At 45.7% G+C, this 17,825-nt stretch overlaps 1 protein-coding gene across 1 annotated transcript in view; it reads right to left on the bottom strand.

The window, feature by feature from the left end:
- Positions 1 to 2,135: 2,135 nt before the first annotated feature.
- FAF2 (Fas associated factor family member 2) overlaps positions 2,136 to 17,825 on the bottom strand; it is a 16,472-nt gene continuing 782 nt past the window's right edge. The window contains exons 2-11 of the mRNA XM_010579019.1: positions 10,634 to 10,702; positions 10,078 to 10,212; positions 9,335 to 9,411; positions 8,034 to 8,172; positions 6,628 to 6,713; positions 6,456 to 6,547; positions 4,836 to 5,013; positions 3,773 to 3,944; positions 3,406 to 3,549; positions 2,136 to 2,924 (exon numbers count right to left, since the gene is read on the bottom strand). Coding sequence (XP_010577321.1) covers positions 2,742 to 2,924; positions 3,406 to 3,549; positions 3,773 to 3,944; positions 4,836 to 5,013; positions 6,456 to 6,547; positions 6,628 to 6,713; positions 8,034 to 8,172; positions 9,335 to 9,411; positions 10,078 to 10,212; positions 10,634 to 10,702 — 1,275 coding nt within the window. The 3' untranslated portion in view covers positions 2,136 to 2,741. The remainder of the gene's footprint in view (positions 2,925 to 3,405; positions 3,550 to 3,772; positions 3,945 to 4,835; positions 5,014 to 6,455; positions 6,548 to 6,627; positions 6,714 to 8,033; positions 8,173 to 9,334; positions 9,412 to 10,077; positions 10,213 to 10,633; positions 10,703 to 17,825) is intronic.

The following is a 17,825-nucleotide window of genomic DNA, read 5'->3' as shown; positions in this document are numbered from 1 at the left end:
CGCGGGCGCTGGCACCGCTGGGCTCGGTGCCCCTTGGGCAGGACCCCGGCCCCCTCCCCGTCCCTCGCTCAGTGACAGATAACCAAAGGAGTCCCCGTGCCGCGCGGCGGCCTCGCGCCCCCGGAGACGCCCCCCTCCTCCCCTCCCGCCCTCGCGGTGCCCAGGGAGCCAGGAAAGCCTTACGGTCCTTTGACGGCGACTCGAAAGCTCACAGCTCGTGTGCTGCAGAATTTATTCCAATGAGCAGCTAAAAGTATCATTTAAAAAAAAAAAATAACAAAAAAAAAATTACAAAAAAAAATACTAAAAAACAATTATTTAGGGTGTTTGTGATTGCTGACTGCGCTGTAGATACCACTGTTTACCAATGATTTCCTGTGGTGGGATAGTGGACTGTTTACTGTTCTATTATACCAGTCCCCGGGCCCTCCGGTGGGACCCCCGCGGCCCCCGCGGCTCCCCGGAAGGTGCTAGGACGTGTGTTCTGTGTTAGAAAGTTTTTATATATATATATATATATATATATAAATATATATATATAATTTTTTTTGCTCTGTTACTTGCACATTTTACAGTTACCTCATTTTTCCCATGTATGTATTTGAAAAAAGGCTAATATATAGAAAAAAAAGGTTCTTAAAGCTCTAAAAGTGTTTGTTTTTTTTCCATTCCATTGGAATCATATTGGTTTTGTAGCATTTAACATAACTAGTATGTTGTATTATATATATGTGTATTATACTGATTGAAATTTTTAACAGATTTGTACTTTTTTTAAAATGAAAGTTGCTAGTTCTGCTTGACCAAGTAGTGCAATCATTATTTTTTTTAATGTTGTGGCTGATTTTGAGAGGGATATTCACTAATAAATGTATGATGTATACCAACATGCTGTGCCGCGGCTCTTGTCTCAGCACAGGCAGGCAGGGGCTCGAGGGGGGTCAGGGTGGCCACGTGTATTCCCCTGGGGGGCTGAGGCCAGGCTAACACTCTGGTCAGGGATGGGGGGGGTCCCCAGGCTGTTCCTGAGCAGCTGGAGGGAGGGTGCAGCAGCTGGAAGACCCCCAGAGAGGGCATTTGGAGGAGAGGCTGAGGGTAGAAGCAGGAGTCCTCTGCCCCAGCAGCGTCTGTGGTCCAGCAGCACCCCACCTGTGCTCCCTCACAGCTTGCACTGAGACAGAGAGTCCTCCTGGACACCATCCCAGGACAGTGCATCTTCCCTGGTGGCTCCAGCATGCTCAGCTAGGGAAGAGGTGATCCCTGGGTGGGAAACCGGCCCAGCGAGGCTGGCCCTGGAGAACCTCAAGAGCCCCAGGCTGGCTGCTTCAGGCTGAGCACAACAGACACATCCACCCTACACATAACAGAGGACAGGAGCTCTGGATCCACAAGGCCAAGAGCAAGGTTGCTACTCCCAAACCATGCTGCTCCAGAAGGCTCTGTGGCCAGAAAGGGAACAGCTCTTCCTTTGGGAGGAAAATGAAGCATCTCCCCCCTTTTTCAAAAAGCCATGCCAGGCCCTGGAGTCACCACAAAAGGAGGCTGGTTTACTCCAGCTTGCAGGCTTTGGAAATGGTGGGGGTAGAGAGACCTCCCTGCTCCCTTCTGTGCTTCATGCAGGCAAATGAGCATGGTTACCTCTCCAAAACAGGTGACTAGCAGGTAAGGGTAGAGAAGGAACAGGCTCCTACCACTCCCCCTATGGGCAGGAGCCGATAGCACTGCTCCACAGCCACAACCAAGCCTCTGATGGGGAACAGAGGCTTACACCCACCCTTCTCTCCACACAGCACTTCACATGTCTTTTTTCCCCACCTCTAACCTGATCCAGGAGGGTTGACTCAGCCCTTTGAGCAAAGGAGGGCCATCTCCCTCCTACTCACCCAGCCTCAGCCCAGAGGTCATGCCACAGGCCGCACAGCAGCAACCCCAGCACTGCCTTCCCCCACAGTGTGCATACTCTTGTTCATCTTACAACAGCAGCTCTGCTGGCACAAAATTACCAATTCAAGGCAATAGGGTAAGTGTACCCACAATGCCATGAGCAGTAACTGTAGAGCCACCACAGCTGGAATTCCCCTCCCCAGTGCTTGGCTGTGGCAGGGGGCACAGGCAGAAAGCATTGGCACAAGACATGCTAGAGGCAGAGTTTATTACACTACGCAGGCTAAGAACCCTGGGCAAGACCCCACATGGGTAAGAATCGAACCAGCTCTTTATCAAAAAGTTAATACTATAGTCAACCCCATTCTCCTTTGGTCATTACAAAGCAAGAGAAATATTAAAAGAAAGATATTTATACACAGAGGGAAGCTGAAGAGATTCTGTCCAGCCCTTCCCTCCCACCCCACTCCCAGCACATTCAGGTGCCCGGTCTTCTGGCTGTCAGGAACAGCAGAGTATCAAATCTTCACAAGATGTCAGGTTGTTGGGGTTTTATTATTATTGTCATCAATAAAAGCAATAATGACCAAGAGCTGCCATTCCTGTTCCTCCCCAGGGAGGGCGGAGGGGTAACACCAGCTCCCCTCCCTCTCTGCCCTCCAAGTGTAGGGGATGGCTGTGTACACAAGTGTGTGAGGACGTGCACACACTTCCTCTTGCCAGTGCACACACACAGCACAGCTGGCACAGGCGATGTGGTCTCTGATCCCTCGTTTGTACGCAGTCTTTTAAAAAAAATATTGTATTATAATAATAATATGAATTTCTCTTTCCATTTTGTGTCTTCTGGAAAAGTGTCAATCGTCCGTGAGGTCCTGCACAAAGAGGACTTCCGTGTGGCTGAGTCCAGCCTCCTGCAGCGTGGGTGGGTTGGGCCACTCCTCTGTAGGGAGGCAGGGCAGGACACGGCGAGGGAAGTTGGCCTCAATCTGGAACTTTTCAGGGCTTTCTTTCAAGGAGAACAAGAAGTCATGGATCACCTGGGAAAGAAGCACAGAAATAACTACCAGCTGGGGGAGCAATGACACAGCCAGACTGCATCTATGGCATCTCACAGTAGGGTGGGGGGAGGTTACCAAATTTGCACCATCACTGCATTGTAGACACAAGACAGCCATTTTCTTAGCATGTATGAAACAGGACTTGTCACAGAGTACCTGGGGAGTCCAGACACTGTTTCTGACTCTTCCTACACCATTATTTAATAGGGAGCAACAAGAGCCTCAGCTTTTCAGGAGAAGAAAAAAAGGTTTCTTCCATTTTTTCCTCTAACCTCTCTCTTCTAAGCTGCTGGGACCAGGCCTCATGACACCCTCCTGACCCAGGAACAACTCTGCCTGCTAAGGCTCTCAAAGGTCACTGTTTGGCAAAGTCCAATGGAACCAAAGCTTTGCTGAGCGACCTGGAGAATTTCAACTCTCTTTTACTCTAGGAAGCCCACCAGCTCTGCCCCAAGCTCACCGTCAATGACTGTGTGAAGTGGAATCGCCGCTCCACTCTGGAATCATTAGGCAGCTTGAAAATGATCTTAACGCTCTCTGGGTCATCAGGATGTGGTTCAGGAGGAAGGCATTCAGACTTCCGCTCCTTCTCCTCCTGCAGCGTCTGCAAAGGAAGGAGGCAGAAAGAGCAATGGGCATGCACCGCACAGACCTTTATGCTTGTTCCTTGCAGCACAGCTGCTCCAGGAGGCTCAGAGGACACTCAAGCCCCAAGCAAGACAAGCAGCTCCGATCTGACAAGAAAGCCCTACTGCAGGCACTGCTCCTACACAGCATGAGCATCTGACAGGGCACAGCAGCCTCTCCAGCAGTCAGTTTGCTCTCACCTGTCGCCGTCTCTCCTCCGCTAGCTTTTGCTGCTGCACTTCCTCCTCCTTCTTCTTCTTCCTCTCCCGTTCCTCCTTCTTCTTGCGCTCCTTTTCCTGGTCCGCACGCAAGGATGCCAGATATGCCTCGTCCTGCTGCTGCCTCAGAACTTGGGTTTGGTTCCTCTCTTCCCTGCAAACATGAGCAGGGAGCAGTCAGGGCTAGCAGGCCCTAAAATGAAGGCATGGCAGGCTGATAACAGACCTGAGGATGCAGGTACAGCCTCCAACTCATAGGAGTGCACACATCAGTTAACACCTCATTTAGAGGGCTGAGTACCACAAGCTCTTGAAAGGCAAGGTGAGCCTCCACAGTCCCTAGCACACAAACTGTTTCCCTAGGTTGAGTGGAAATGAACTGAACACAAAAGACTTCTCACCCACTGCAGCTTGACAGAGTGGACAGACAGCACATAAGCAGTGTCCAGGATTTCTACCTCATACTTGAGACTCTTCACAGTCTTATCTCCTTCAGGTAATTCCTTGCACATTTCAGAAACCAGAGGCATCAAAACGTGTTAGTGGGTCCCCCACAGAGACTATGGGGCAGAGCTGGAGCAGACAGAAGACCAGAAAATGGCATCCTACTTCAGACACAGCCTGCAAATCCCTACAGAGTTATCAGGGACTGGAGCTCATGCTCATGAGGCACTACCAGAATCATAGTCAGAATTCAGGACAGCCAGCCCAGGCAGCAGCACTCCCTCACTGACTGGCTGCAGACACCAGCTCTTCTCCTGCCTGCAATGCCTTTGCTCCCATTTGGCTCCTGCTGGCTACTGTCCAAGCTTTACCTGCAAAGCTCCAGCATGCTAAGGGTGTGCTCCAACTGCAGAAAACAGTAGAGGGTGGCCTGAATTTATGGACCAACAATCCCACTGGGAAGAGGAGAGCCCATGGGTGGTGTTACAGAACAGGAGATGCTGAGCTACCTGCTTACATGTGGTATCTGGAGGAAAGAAGGGGGCAGAGCAGAGCCTGTCTCCACAAGGTCTGTGTTACTGCAGCTCAAGTCCTGTCATACCTTTCCAGGCGTTCGGACACCAGGTACGTCTGGTTGGCATCCATGATGAACATCAGTTGATTAATGAGGTCATCAGCCTGGATAAGGCCTTCTAGCCGCCCAACTACTGTCATTCTGCGATCCTTCAGCATAATCACAGCCAGGAATGGGTACGTGTTCTCTCGCAGAGCCTGGGAGACTGGGAAACAGGCACAAACATCACTGTAACTGCCCCATCCAGAAGGGTCAGCAAGGGGTACAGCACACTTTCCATCATCAAGGGCCTAGGAAAGCAGCTTCCACAGCCACTATCTTTTCCAAGTCAGAAAAGGCCTCAGGCCCCATCTTGTCAAACCCTCTAAATTAGCAAAGGGAGGAAGTAGCTTGGATCATACAGACTGAGGGCAAAAAACCCCAGGCTTTCAAGTAACCAAAAAGATTCTTTAATTCAAGCAGGAATAAGTAAATTGCTCTGAACGTCCATTCAAAATGGGACAAGAAGCCCTGGATTTAAACTGCAGGAAGGGAAACACAGGTCAAGCACAGGGAAAACACTTGCTAAGATGATTAAGGATGGCCAGACTCTGGAAGATACTGTCATGGGCAAGATGGCAGTGTCCATCCTGGACATTTCTGAACAGAATTAGGTTGTTTCTGCCACAGGCAGGCTCTGTCTTGAGGCAGGGAATGGAGCCAATCAGAGGCTTTTAAGTTACTGTTTACCCATGGCTACTTATCACCTCCTCCTTAAAACATGCATGGCACATCATGCAACTTGGAGCCGTCACTACCAATGGAACCCTCCAAAATAAATCAGAGCACCCCATGGATTAAATGAAAGGTCACGATCTCTTCCAGCTCTGCTTTCTAGGCTGTGACTCCAAAGCATTGCAGCAACACAACAGAAATAAGTAAAAGAATGTCTCCTTAGAAAGCCATTCTTTCAAGGTGTCAATAGCTGGTAGCTGAACTATGGAGCCAAGAATGACCCAGATTTAGTACCAGAACTCCTGGCCTCTCCTGCCATGAAACAGGAAGGGTCAGAGGCGATACAGGAGGCATGACAGTACCTTGGGAAACAACTCCATTCGTGGCAAAACCCTACCAAAATGCTGGCAGGCCAGGTATGGACAGCTCTGGAAACACAGTACTTAAAAGGACCTCACTGCGGACTTTCAAGCAGAGAGACTGGGCGTGGAGTAAAGATGAGTGTCTCAAAAGGGGAAAGAATGCACCTAACAAGTCACTCCTGGCTTCAGGCATAATACGAGCCACTGTTAAGGGCACAGCTTGTTAGAGAATTGTTTCTGCACTCAGTTTAATCCTCAGCACACACCCACCAACTCCCATTAACAAGGTACTGAAAGCAGCTTGAATGCCTGCAGCAAAGAGCACACAACTATGGCTGCCCAGAAACATAGGGAACAGTGGAGGTGAAGAGAAGGTGGTATTTCCCTGGCATCCAAACAGGCCCTCTGAGATATCACATGGAAACCAACACATATTTCCCCATGCAATCCTGAAATCTCATCTGCTTGCACAAAAGCCAACTGTGTTTCACACACATAAATTTGTCAAAGGACATTTGGCTTGTTCCAGAGAAGGAAGGGGACAGGTAAAGCCTAGGAGGGACGCACTCACCTCTGTATCCCTCTGGTTTATTGGTTGAGCAAGCCCAGAAGAGCATTCTAGTATTTATGAGGGTGATCACCTCAGGTACGCACAGTGTATTGCTAAGGGATGAGAAGAGATCGTGTGAATGAAACTGCATTTAAAGTGCAAAGATAACTATTTGGAAAATTCTCCTACCTACCGGCAGAATTCATCTGTGTCTTGGTGGTCATCTCCATGAAGATAAACCAACAGGAAGCGCAGCTCCCGCTTGGCATCATTCAGTGCCTTGGCATAAGAGCAGAGGAGGTAAAGTTACAGGGTCTTTAGGCAAGGGGAAAGCAGCACCCACAAGACTTGCATGACACAGGTCAGCAACATTTACCCAGGCCACTACTCTGCCACTAGCATGGTTTTAATGAAGCAGCAGTGGAGGATGAACTTGTCAGACCTTCTAACTAAACCCTCATTTAAGGGAGCTACAATGGTGCTCTTTCACACTCCTTTCAGGATGTGGCTTTGGAGAACACTGAACTGAGAGCAAAGCCAGGTAGGCAACTGCATGGATTGACATCCCCCACCGCCCCGCCAGACTCTGCTGGCAGTGAAGAGCCCTCCTTCATCCCTCAGACTCACAGCAGCCAAGGCTGAGCTTTCCACTCTGGTCTGTACAGGACAGAATCTTCAGACCACATCAAATCAAAATGCTACTAAAACCAGATAACTCAATAATGCTGCAGGCCCCAACAAAAAACAAACAAAGCAACAAAAAACCTTTTTGCATCTACAGTCTCTGGATTCCACCCACCCAAGAGCATTTCTTAACAAGACCACAGGATAAGTGCACAATAGGCTCCCTGTTTTACTGGCACTGAGTTTTGGTAGCCTAACCATTCCGTGGTTATTTAAGTTTGGATTCCAGGCAAGACAGAGGGGCCTAGAAGAGCTGCGGAGGCGGCAAGCTCCATCGTTGTGCAGCATGGAGCAGACTCCACATTCTTCTCTGGCACTCAGGAAGCAGTGCTGATCCAACTGTCTGCTGGGACGCACTGCAGGAGGCCCTTCCCTTGGCTAGGCTGAGAGAAGCGGCAGAAGAGGCAGTACCCATTAGGACGTCCCTCTTTCAGAGAGGGCCATCAGCCCAGATCTAACATATGGAACTCTCACCTCCCATAATTTCTTCAGGGGCTCCCTCCCTCAATTTTGAGGTCTCGCACCAATTTCTGGAGTTGCATTATAATACAAGCCAGGCGGTCAATCCCAATTTGGTGAACAGAAGGACAGACGCTGGCATACCATATCAGTTTATAAAAACAAAGGCAGGGTTACAAAGAATAGCTGTTGGCTACAGAGCCATACAGACGGTCGAGGAACAGTCAGAGCAGCTTTGCTTTCCAACTTTGCAGGCTTGGCACATCATCAGGCCTGGCAGACACTGATTTTCCAATACACTTGTTCGCTAGCTCTCCATTACCCTGTTAGAGAGTTTGGGGACAAACGCTGGGCTTTTAGATGAAAAGTGATTTTGCCATGTAGACCCTGATACCATCTGGCAAAATCCCCACTCTCCATCTCCCCAGGATCTGTGCACCAACACGTGACACTGACCTGGCTGTAAGTTCCCTGGTAGAAGACAGGGTGTATCCTCCCATATTTTTCCTCAAACATATGAATAAACGAAATAATGTCGCCCACTGGGTCAGTGACCCGACTACGAGGATCAGGGCGTATAAAACGCAGAGCAAACCTAGGAAGGAAGCAAAGGACACTGGAAATTCAGCTTACTGACTTTCTGAAGAACAAGTTTTCTACAGTCACTGGCATTCATAAGGAGGAAAAAAGTCATAGCTGAGACCCTTGAACATTTATAATCACAACCTAAACTGCTACCTGCTCCAAACTGATACCATTGCTACAGAAAGCCCCCAGTCAAATAGTACCTCATGCCAGGCATCAGCAAGTATCTGAATTCTGTGTGATTAACAGTTTTGACTTCCTCTAAAGCATCAGGCATAAGACACACCAACAGTATGAGGTTTGAGGAATTTAGTCAAAGACAGGCTGTTAAAAGCCACACAGTTTTGTCCAGATAACTTTGAAAACTGCATTTCTGCTATTCCAAGACTAACAATTCCAGAGTGCAAAGAGCTGCAGAAAGAGAACATTACACTAGGAGTCCAATGAAGAGAGAAGAAACAGTCATTCCTCTGAGGCTGAAAAAGCTTAACTGCAAGGCAGATTTCAATGTTGTTTAGTTCTATTGATGTGTAGAACTCTGGAAAAGCCTTTCAGGGCGGGGTGGGGGGGGGGGGGAGTTTTTATACAACAGAGGAAACTGCCAAAACACCACAGATGGCAGGACTGCTGGATATTTACCACCTTTCAACAATCCCTTTTCTCTCTATCAATGCTGTAAGGAGGCAAGATGAACTAGCCCTTTGGGGCAGTAAAGGGAGAAGAGGCAACAGACACCAAAGGGGAAAAAGCAGAGGTGTTTACAGTTTGGGTTTTGCCAAGTAACATACAGGGATTAGGGGAGGTTAACCTGCAGCTCAGCCCAGTGGTACAGCATTCTGATCAAGTTGTTTTGTCCAAGAATACTGGACACTTCTGACACTGTGTTTTGTGTCCCCTTTGCGTGGCACTCAAACCGTAAAGCTGCATGGAGTGAGAACTCCAATTAAATGTTTCATTTAGAGAGCTGCAAGATGCTCATTTTCTCTGCAATTAAGATTTTTTTCTTGCTAAACAGTGTTAGAATTTTACAAGGCTACAGATAAAGCCAGCTGAGCAAATAAATGAAAAATCTGCCATTAGACCTAAAGATCCAAGTGACAGAGGTACAGCCAAATCTAAGCTACTGTGCCTTGATGCAGTCAAAACATGAGTCAGCACAAAACGGTACTTACCTAAATATATCAAGTAATGTGTAATAGGTAAACCGGAATGGAAGCATTATGAAGTAGTAACCCCATCCTAATAGGCCCTGCAATGACAAACAAAGATTTAGAACAGTCTCCACTCACACACAGAGTATCAGTGCTCTAACCACTGCAAAAAAGCTCAGCAGTATTTCACAGCTTCAGACATGTCAAATCGAGTTTAAGGGACTGACATGGTTCATTCAGAATTCAATGTGATGCATCTGAAAACAGGCATCAGTGACTAATTCAAGCAGTCAAGCAGCAATGCTTTTGCTCTGTGCTAATTTTTTTAACTGTACAAAGGGATTAAGAGCACCAAGTCTTACAGGTGCTCATGCAAATTTGTGAAACATTAACACAAGTAATTGACACTGTTTTCAAGTTAATATACACTTTAGGGGCGAATAAAAAGAAAAAAATATTATCACTCTGCCATAAGAAGGGGACAGTCCTTTGTTTGAACTGAACTGATCAAAAAGCTTTACTACACAGCAAGATATTCTGTGACACAAAGAAGGTTTTCTCATACTGTGAGTTACACCATGGAGAAAGCATCCGCAGTAGTAATAGAGGTTTAAGGAACAGCTCTACATTTTGTTTTCAGAAGATAAAATTATTTACAAAGGAGATAACAGCATACAAAGAAAACAATTCCTTTTCCTGCTTGCACATTCTGTTGTTCACAGTCACCCAAGAAGCAGGACAAAATCTACTCTAAGATAACTTGCCCTTGGCTGTGGCCTTGAGACAACGTAGCTGTAGATCCTGTGGTCAGCTGTATTGACCTGCAATGGCCGCGATGGGGGAGGATTAAAGACACTTGGGACACCCTCTTGCTCATTCAGTCGGTCCTGTACAGCTGCCTTTGACACAAGAAAGAGCAAAGGGCGGTTTCAGACATTTAAGCTTGGCAGAAAAGATCTTTTTTATACTTTGGAAACTAACAGCCCCAGAGCACTGGATAAGCACAACTCATTACAAACTCTAACCACCAATACTCTTTTCTGCATGGAAAGCCTTCTCCATGGCAGCCTGCACAACACGCACTACGGGAAGTTACACACTGTGCCAGTCAAGCGATTATTCACAGACATAACAACTCTGCTGTGTACTTCTGAAACCAGCTCTCCAGATGTATCAAGATACTATTATAAAGAGCTACTAGTGTAAATTCAGGGGCTGACAGATTAAATCTTACTGGTAGCCCCCCCCCTCCCCCCCCGCAGAGTACTCCATTTAATCCAGGTACTTGGAAACTGCTACAAATCTCATTTGCAGTGGTACCTCTATGTTCCAGTTGTGCTGCTCCAGCGTGTGACGACATTGGTCCATGGACTCTATGCCAGTCAAGTCCTAAAGGAGAATAAAAGCAGATGGATGCCAGGGAAGTGTAGTATTTTTACTGTTCTTTGCAATGTGTGAGCACAGACAGGAGTTACTGCAATACATTACTGCGATACTTTTTAAAAATTTTTTTAAAGTGCTGGGCTCTCAGTTTAAGAAGAGAGCAACCTGTGCCAACCCAAATCCATAAACACACAGGAGGCCTCAAACAGGCCTTTGCACTCTTCCAGCATTAGCCAATTCTCAGCAGTGCCCCAGGTCTGTAACTACAACTGCACTCAGCCCAGTCAAAAGTCTAACATGATATTGCCCCCAAGTTTCACTCTGGAAGGGTATGCTAGGCAGATGCCCTCAAACGTCACCTCAAAGCATCTCCTTCAAAGACAGGCAAAGCATTTCTGAAAACCCAAGATGACCATTACTTCACTTACTGCAAGCATAAACAGACTAAAACCAAAATGAGCCAGCCACTAGTGAAGGTAGCATTTTCCAGCATCACAGGGAATTCTACAGTAAAAAAAAAAATAATTCAGTCCAACACAGACAGGACCTGAAACAGAAAACATAGTCCAAAACACACTGGCAGACCTCAAAGCCACTGGGCTTTCACATCAATGTTTGGGAAGGGGTATTTTAACCCCGAGCCAATCAGAACTTCTGCACAAGAGATCAAACAACAGTATTTGTTATTACAGGAAGCCACATCAGCACCTCTTGAATAGAGACAAATCTTTGCTGAAGTGAACATCCCTGTCACTGTGCCACAGAAACACATTTCTCCCCACACCACTTGCTGTAAGGTGTTTGAACAGACATTTTAGGGTTGTACACTGCACCTATAACCACAGAGCAGAAGCACGCACTTTCATAGGAAAGCATAAAGACACCAATGTGGTGCTGCTGCCACCCTTTTAACAATCCTTTGAATCAGTCAGTCAAAGATCATTACAGGTGACACCATTAACAATGCTGGCGATTTCAAAGGAAACTACTGTTACTTTAAAATTAAAAGGAGTAAAAAGTTTGTGGCTTGCTTTTTTTTTTAATAACTGGGCTACAGAAAGCCAAGAAAACAGTTATACCTTCAGAAATAATTGTTTAGCTTAGATACAAAATGGCAGAAGCAATGACAATAACTGTCACAAGCAGTGTAACAAATTCAATATAAAAATGTGCTGGTGATATAAGGAGACTGTTGAAATATGACAATTTCTCCAGCAAGGTTATTCTTGACAAGAGAACTCCACAGATTCTTTATGCTTCAAGTTCTCACCGGTGGGCTTCTCTCCAGACACCCCCCCAGCCAGCTGGTGTAACACTACAGAGGGTGCAGCTCCCTCAGTGGCTCAGGGACCAAGCTGAGAAGTGAAGCAGGCTGCTTTCCCACTGGACTGCTACACACTGTGACAGATGGAGCCTGCTGACCAACAGAGGTTGTGTGAGCTGAACTACACAGGAGCCTTGCCTGTCCTCTGCCTGCCAGTTCCACACACTCTTCTCTGCAGCACCTGAGATGATCTCAGCCATGCAGGAGTCTGGCAAAGAGCAGGGAACTTTTGCTCTCTGTGTCTGTCATACAGCAGAGCATAGCTTTTCTGCAGGAGGCAGGCTATGATGACTGCGAACACAGAGCAATGATGATATAAATCCTTGTGTGCTGTTTCTATTACACCTTGTGATCCAATCCATTGTTAGCCATCTTATTTAATTCTGCCCGTCATCTCCCCCATTTCTTGCTTCATTTGAAAGCCCCTGAGGCAATCTTGACAAGCTGACCATTTAAGAATGCACCGAATTTTTTTTTTTACTGGAGAAGGATGGTGCATCAGTTCCCTTCCCTGCCCCATTCATACATTCCACATACTACTTGCACCCAAGTCACTCTGTGGACAAATGCCCTATTCAATCTCTGGGCTCAGTTCAAACTTTTGAACATTTCTTGGCTTCTTTCTCATGAAGTCTCCACAGATCTCTACCATCTCCCCAGTCTACAGGACAAAAATCATTGTTTCATTCTGCTGTACAGAACTGGACTGTTCAAAGCATTGCTGACATTAACTATGTGATTGCAGTCACTCAGAAAAAAACACTTCAAGTCACTGCCCAGTGGTGTATAAATATTTATTAAAAAGTAAGTCTACAGCAAGCTTCACAAGGGACCACTACAGAAGTGAGTTTCACAGAAGAAATGAAGCTCAGTGAGCTCAGCTGTTGCTGCCAGAATACATTCATTTATCACTCAGCTTCATGATTTAGTGTTTTAGTTTAACTATCTTTCTTTAAAGATGTGCTTCACTGAGGAAAATCTAGGTTTTGTATTGTTTTGGGTTTTTTTGTGTGGCTTTTTTTTTCCCCTACCCCAAACTCCTACAGAAGGCATTTCATTATCCTTTTAGAAAGACATCTTAAAAGGCACCTGCAATTGACTCAATTATTTGTTTTTACAATGGAGTCACAATGTGTGTATTTCCAAGTCTTGAAAGTCTTCTGGTCACCATTTCTTAACACTTTGGAAATTCTGCTGGTGTTTGCAAAATTTACAAGGTTCAGAAACTCATTCACACCTTTGTCTCTAAATGTCTGGAATATCACTCAGCACTAATAACAGGGCTTCATGACTGAACATTCCCTCCTTTTTAAATTATGCAAAATGCTTTAGCAGTTTTAGGTCAGAAATCATCACCAAAGTAACAGCCATGCAGAACAATCAACAAGCATTTAATGAGCACTGAATCACTGCAACATTTGCAAGACTACTAAGCTCCACAGAGAGACTATGGGCCAGCTAACCACCCCTTCCTGACCACCATTACAGCGACAGGCATGCTGTTGGTCAGATCTCAGTCTTCTACAACAGTACTTCTCCGTGGAGGTGAATCTACATTTTTCTTCCTTAGCATCTTAATACAGTTGCTCTCAACGTGAAACAGAAGTGACAAAACCACCCCAGCAGCACCATGCTCAGCATTCCTACCACTCTTCTGATCAATGAAGTTGCACAATTAAAACATTGCAGGAAAAAGAAATTGCCTGTGTAAAGGCAGCTTTTAAAACCAAACACCTTTTTGAACATTACTTTGAAGTGCTCCGTAAGACAGACACTTCAATTCCAGGATGTTCTGGAAGACACATATGGGTTCAGAATGAATTGTAGTCAACATAAGGAACTGCAGGAAGACAGTTCAACTGTCAGTTTAGACAACACTTGCTGGTAAACTCCGATACTGTTCATTATCACTCACAACAACCATTTGTACTGTTATCTCAGTAGCTTCTATGGCCACTGCTTCACCTTAGTCACAGAAACAGATTAAAAACTTGAAACACCACATCATTTCCACTGCACCAGTTCACTGTGGAGAATCTCATGGCTAGCTGCAAACTGCACTATTCACATGCCAGACAAACAAGTATGTTCTTAGTATCATTAAGGCTAAGAGAACAAACAGCATCTTCAAATCAGTCACTAACTGCTAGTTTCCTACTCACTGTAGTCTCTCATTAGCTGCCTCAAAGAGCATAGATCTTATACAGACATAGTAAGTAATAAAAAGATAAGGCCCCTTGTAGTTAAAATTAATCCCATTAAACTAGCACCCTCAAACCTTCAAATAAATGTAGATCCAAGCTCAAGACAGTGGACAATATTTAGAAAACAAAATATTAAGTACCACAAATGCCAGGAAAGTTCAACACTGCTTTCTCAAACACCACTCAAAGTACAGTGCTATCCTAAAACCCACTGAAGCTGCTGCTGGATGTAATTCTTTGCATCTCTCACCTTTGAGACTGCTCAGTATGTTAAAATCTTCTCAATACTGAAGTAGTGGAAAGTACAATTCCACGCTTCAAAAGCGGAAGGAATACCCCTGAGTGGACAAAGGTTGTAAACTGGACTTACGAAACTGTTCCCTCTGCAGATACGCTTGTATGTTGAAACACGGCGTTAAGAGATGCAAATCCACAGGACTGTAACTGGCACTGCTCTTAATTCCCAACCCACTGCCAAATTCCAGAGAATTATGTTTCCAAGGGTAAAGAACATCTGACTTCAAGCAGAAAAAAAGCCTTTACCAAGAGAGTTTCTCTTCACATATTACAGCAAATGCCTTTGTGAGGGTTTTGATCGATATGCAATACACTGAGTAGGAAAGATGCCTGAAGTTTCTTGTTTCCTCCTTCCTCTTTAGAGATGTTTTCAGTACTGAGCATTTTGTTTTCCCCAGCTGAAGTTAAGAGTTGGTATCATAAGTGCTAACTTTTCCCTTTGCAAATAACACTCCATTACTTTACATTAGCATATTATAACATTAGACATCAGCCCAAGTGTAATGGGCACAGATCAATAACAAGATCCTACAAAAGCTGCTCTGCTGTTTCTTCCATCTCCCAAATGGAACTGTATGTCCACAGCTTGCTTAAGCTGTTCACATCAAGTTTCTCTCTACAGATGTCAAGACAGCCAAGTCTTGACAGATGAAAAATTTAGATGCTTTTATTCCTTTACATTAGCCAACGCTTCAGCAGTAAATGGGAAGCTGAAAGCATGCAAGAGTGCTTTGCTGCCTTTATTTCAAGTTTATCCCAATTATCTGTCCATATTGGTACTTTTTTTTATTATTCCATTAACCTGCCATAGCAGGGTGGCAGACGACCATCCTATTCCAGCCCTGTCCATAGGAAGAGAGCTGCTACTTTCACCATCCTGCCAGCAGAGCTGTTTATATGAGCACTACAAAGACACATCAAGCAAACATCAGTGGAATTAATGCAAAGCATGTATTTAAACTGTAACCCTGACTGCTTAGACCACAAACAGGACAGCAGGCATTCACCTCTCTACCTTGGAAGAAGCAATTTCCACCAGAAGTAGGATAAACAGTGTAGGGCAACAGCATCTTCACCCAAAACAGCTGTTTGCTGGGTGAATGGCAGTCTACGGCTCTTCCTCAATGCTTCCCTCCTGGCTCTCCACTTAACTGTAACATTGCTGAGGGCCTTATGCTATTGCTTACCTCATCTTTGTTATCCCCACTCCCTTCTTTCCTAGTCTGCTCTCCTGCTTTATTCACACTGCAGTGGCATGCCATCTTTTGTGGAAGTACAATGCTCTGCCACCACAGAATATTGTACTAATTACTTACGACAGTGCATCACAATGAAAGGGTAAAGTTATCTTTGACAGCATTTAAGCATTCCCTGCAGAGACAGTAGGAACCCCTGAAAGGTTTACAAACTAACCGTAGCAGCGTTTTGCAGCAATAGCAATGTACATGATTTCAGTGATACTTAGCCATCCTCCCCAAACAGCAAACACTATTTAACAGAGTCCAGCTAAAGGAAACAAGAAAAAACCCCACTTTTCCAGGTGGACTGATTTACTCTCATTTCAAAGAAACAAGCAGGACTGCACACCTGAGATCTTTTCAGCCAGGTGTGAAGTACCAAATGAGAAGGGATCACCAGTGAAGCCTGTCATTAGCACAGCCCTGGTGAAAAGCTAATCACATATACCCCAGGGGACAGAAGAGCAAGAGGATCCTGGTATCAAAGCCTTCTAGACTACAGCTTTCACATCAGGTTCTGGACAGTAGCCATCTTCTAACTGAAAAATTTCTCCTCTTTATAGTCTAAGGAGCATTCGTCTCCACTTCAAACCAGGGCTCAACAGGAAGCTGGACTAAAACATGAATCCCTCCTTCTGACTTTTTCTCCTTCCCCTCCAGCCCCCAGCCTGCTGACCATGGCAACACCAGGTAGCATTAGGAAACAGGATTCTTTAGTTTCACAGCTGCCCACAAGGTTTTGAAAATAGCAACAGGGACACTGATGAGTGCAGCTGGTCCTATCTGTCCAGATTCAGTAGATTAATAAGTACCACAATATCTTACAGCAGGAGAACAGGAGCTGGACAGCTTTTGCACACATATATGTGCAGCATAAGGCAATGGTTTAAACCTCATATACTTACCAGGGAAATGGTAACATTGGAAAAGCAATTGCTAACATTGCTCTGCCTCCTTTGTAAGTTAAGATTGCCCAGACAGCTTAATTCACAGTAAAGATTTAGAGGAGCTATCTCTAAAAAACCCACACCATTCCTCATAGCTATAGTCACAGAAAAACACTGCAGTACATTAATTACTTCAGGAGGTTGTTGAATCCCCCTGGCTCAGCATTAAAGGCTTGGCAGGTATCTATCTGTAATGATGACGAACACCTGTACCTATCTCAGCTATGGGAGGCAGGGCTGGATGCCTCTGAAGTCCCTTTAAGCCCTATAATTCTACAGTTACATCACACCAAAAAATGCAAAGCATAGTCTTCAAAAAATATATATGAAGCAACAAAATCAGACAAAACACTCTTGAAAGTAAATATTGTATTTGTAAAAGAACTCTGCAATCCAAGGGACACCACATGATGCCCTACAATTCACAAACCCAAGACATCTGAAGATAATTTTCATTGGCCAGCATGTTTAATTACTTCTCACTGAGCAGCCCTAAGTATTTCAACTCCACAGCACTGTTTTCTTCCCAATAAACCACATCTGCAGATCGGTTTTTTTTAATTATCCAGCTGCTGCACAGCCTTGAGGCTTTGGCAAACCAACAGTTAAGCGACCCAGCCCATGTTATGCAGCAGACAGCAAGATTAGATCATTACAATCCCCAGTGGCCTCCCCCCAGTAGGCATTACCAAACCATGAGGGTTAGAAACAATTTTCTGAGAAACCACATTCCATAGAAACCCACTGCCCAACCCTCCCAAGGCACCAGGAAAGGCTCTCCCATTCACTGCTAACGACAAGAAAGGGAATTGACAGGGAATTTTTCAGACTATCTAATTAAAATGGCCAGGAGTTACCACGGTGTTTTCCCCGTATGGAGTTAATGGGGTTTATTCAAAAGTCACTTCCTGCCTCCCCAATTAGCGATGACAGAACGCCATTCCTAACGAAGCACTCGGGGCACGCACAGCACCGGCCGGCCCCTCAGCAGGGCCCCATCCCGGGAGAGCCTGAAGCCCGGGGAGCCCAAGCCCCACACAGGAGCTTCACTCGCCCCCGCGGGGAGCACCCTTGCCCCCGCCAGGACCGGGACCACGGGGCTCTCTCCTCTCGCCCCCC

Source organism: Haliaeetus leucocephalus, unplaced genomic scaffold, assembly GCF_000737465.1.
Source record: "Haliaeetus leucocephalus isolate CR32 unplaced genomic scaffold, Haliaeetus_leucocephalus-4.0 Scaffold656, whole genome shotgun sequence".
NCBI classification, from domain to species: Eukaryota; Metazoa; Chordata; class Aves; order Accipitriformes; family Accipitridae; genus Haliaeetus; species Haliaeetus leucocephalus.
Note: the sequence above shows the minus strand (reverse complement) of the source record. Positions and strands in the feature narration are given on the sequence as shown.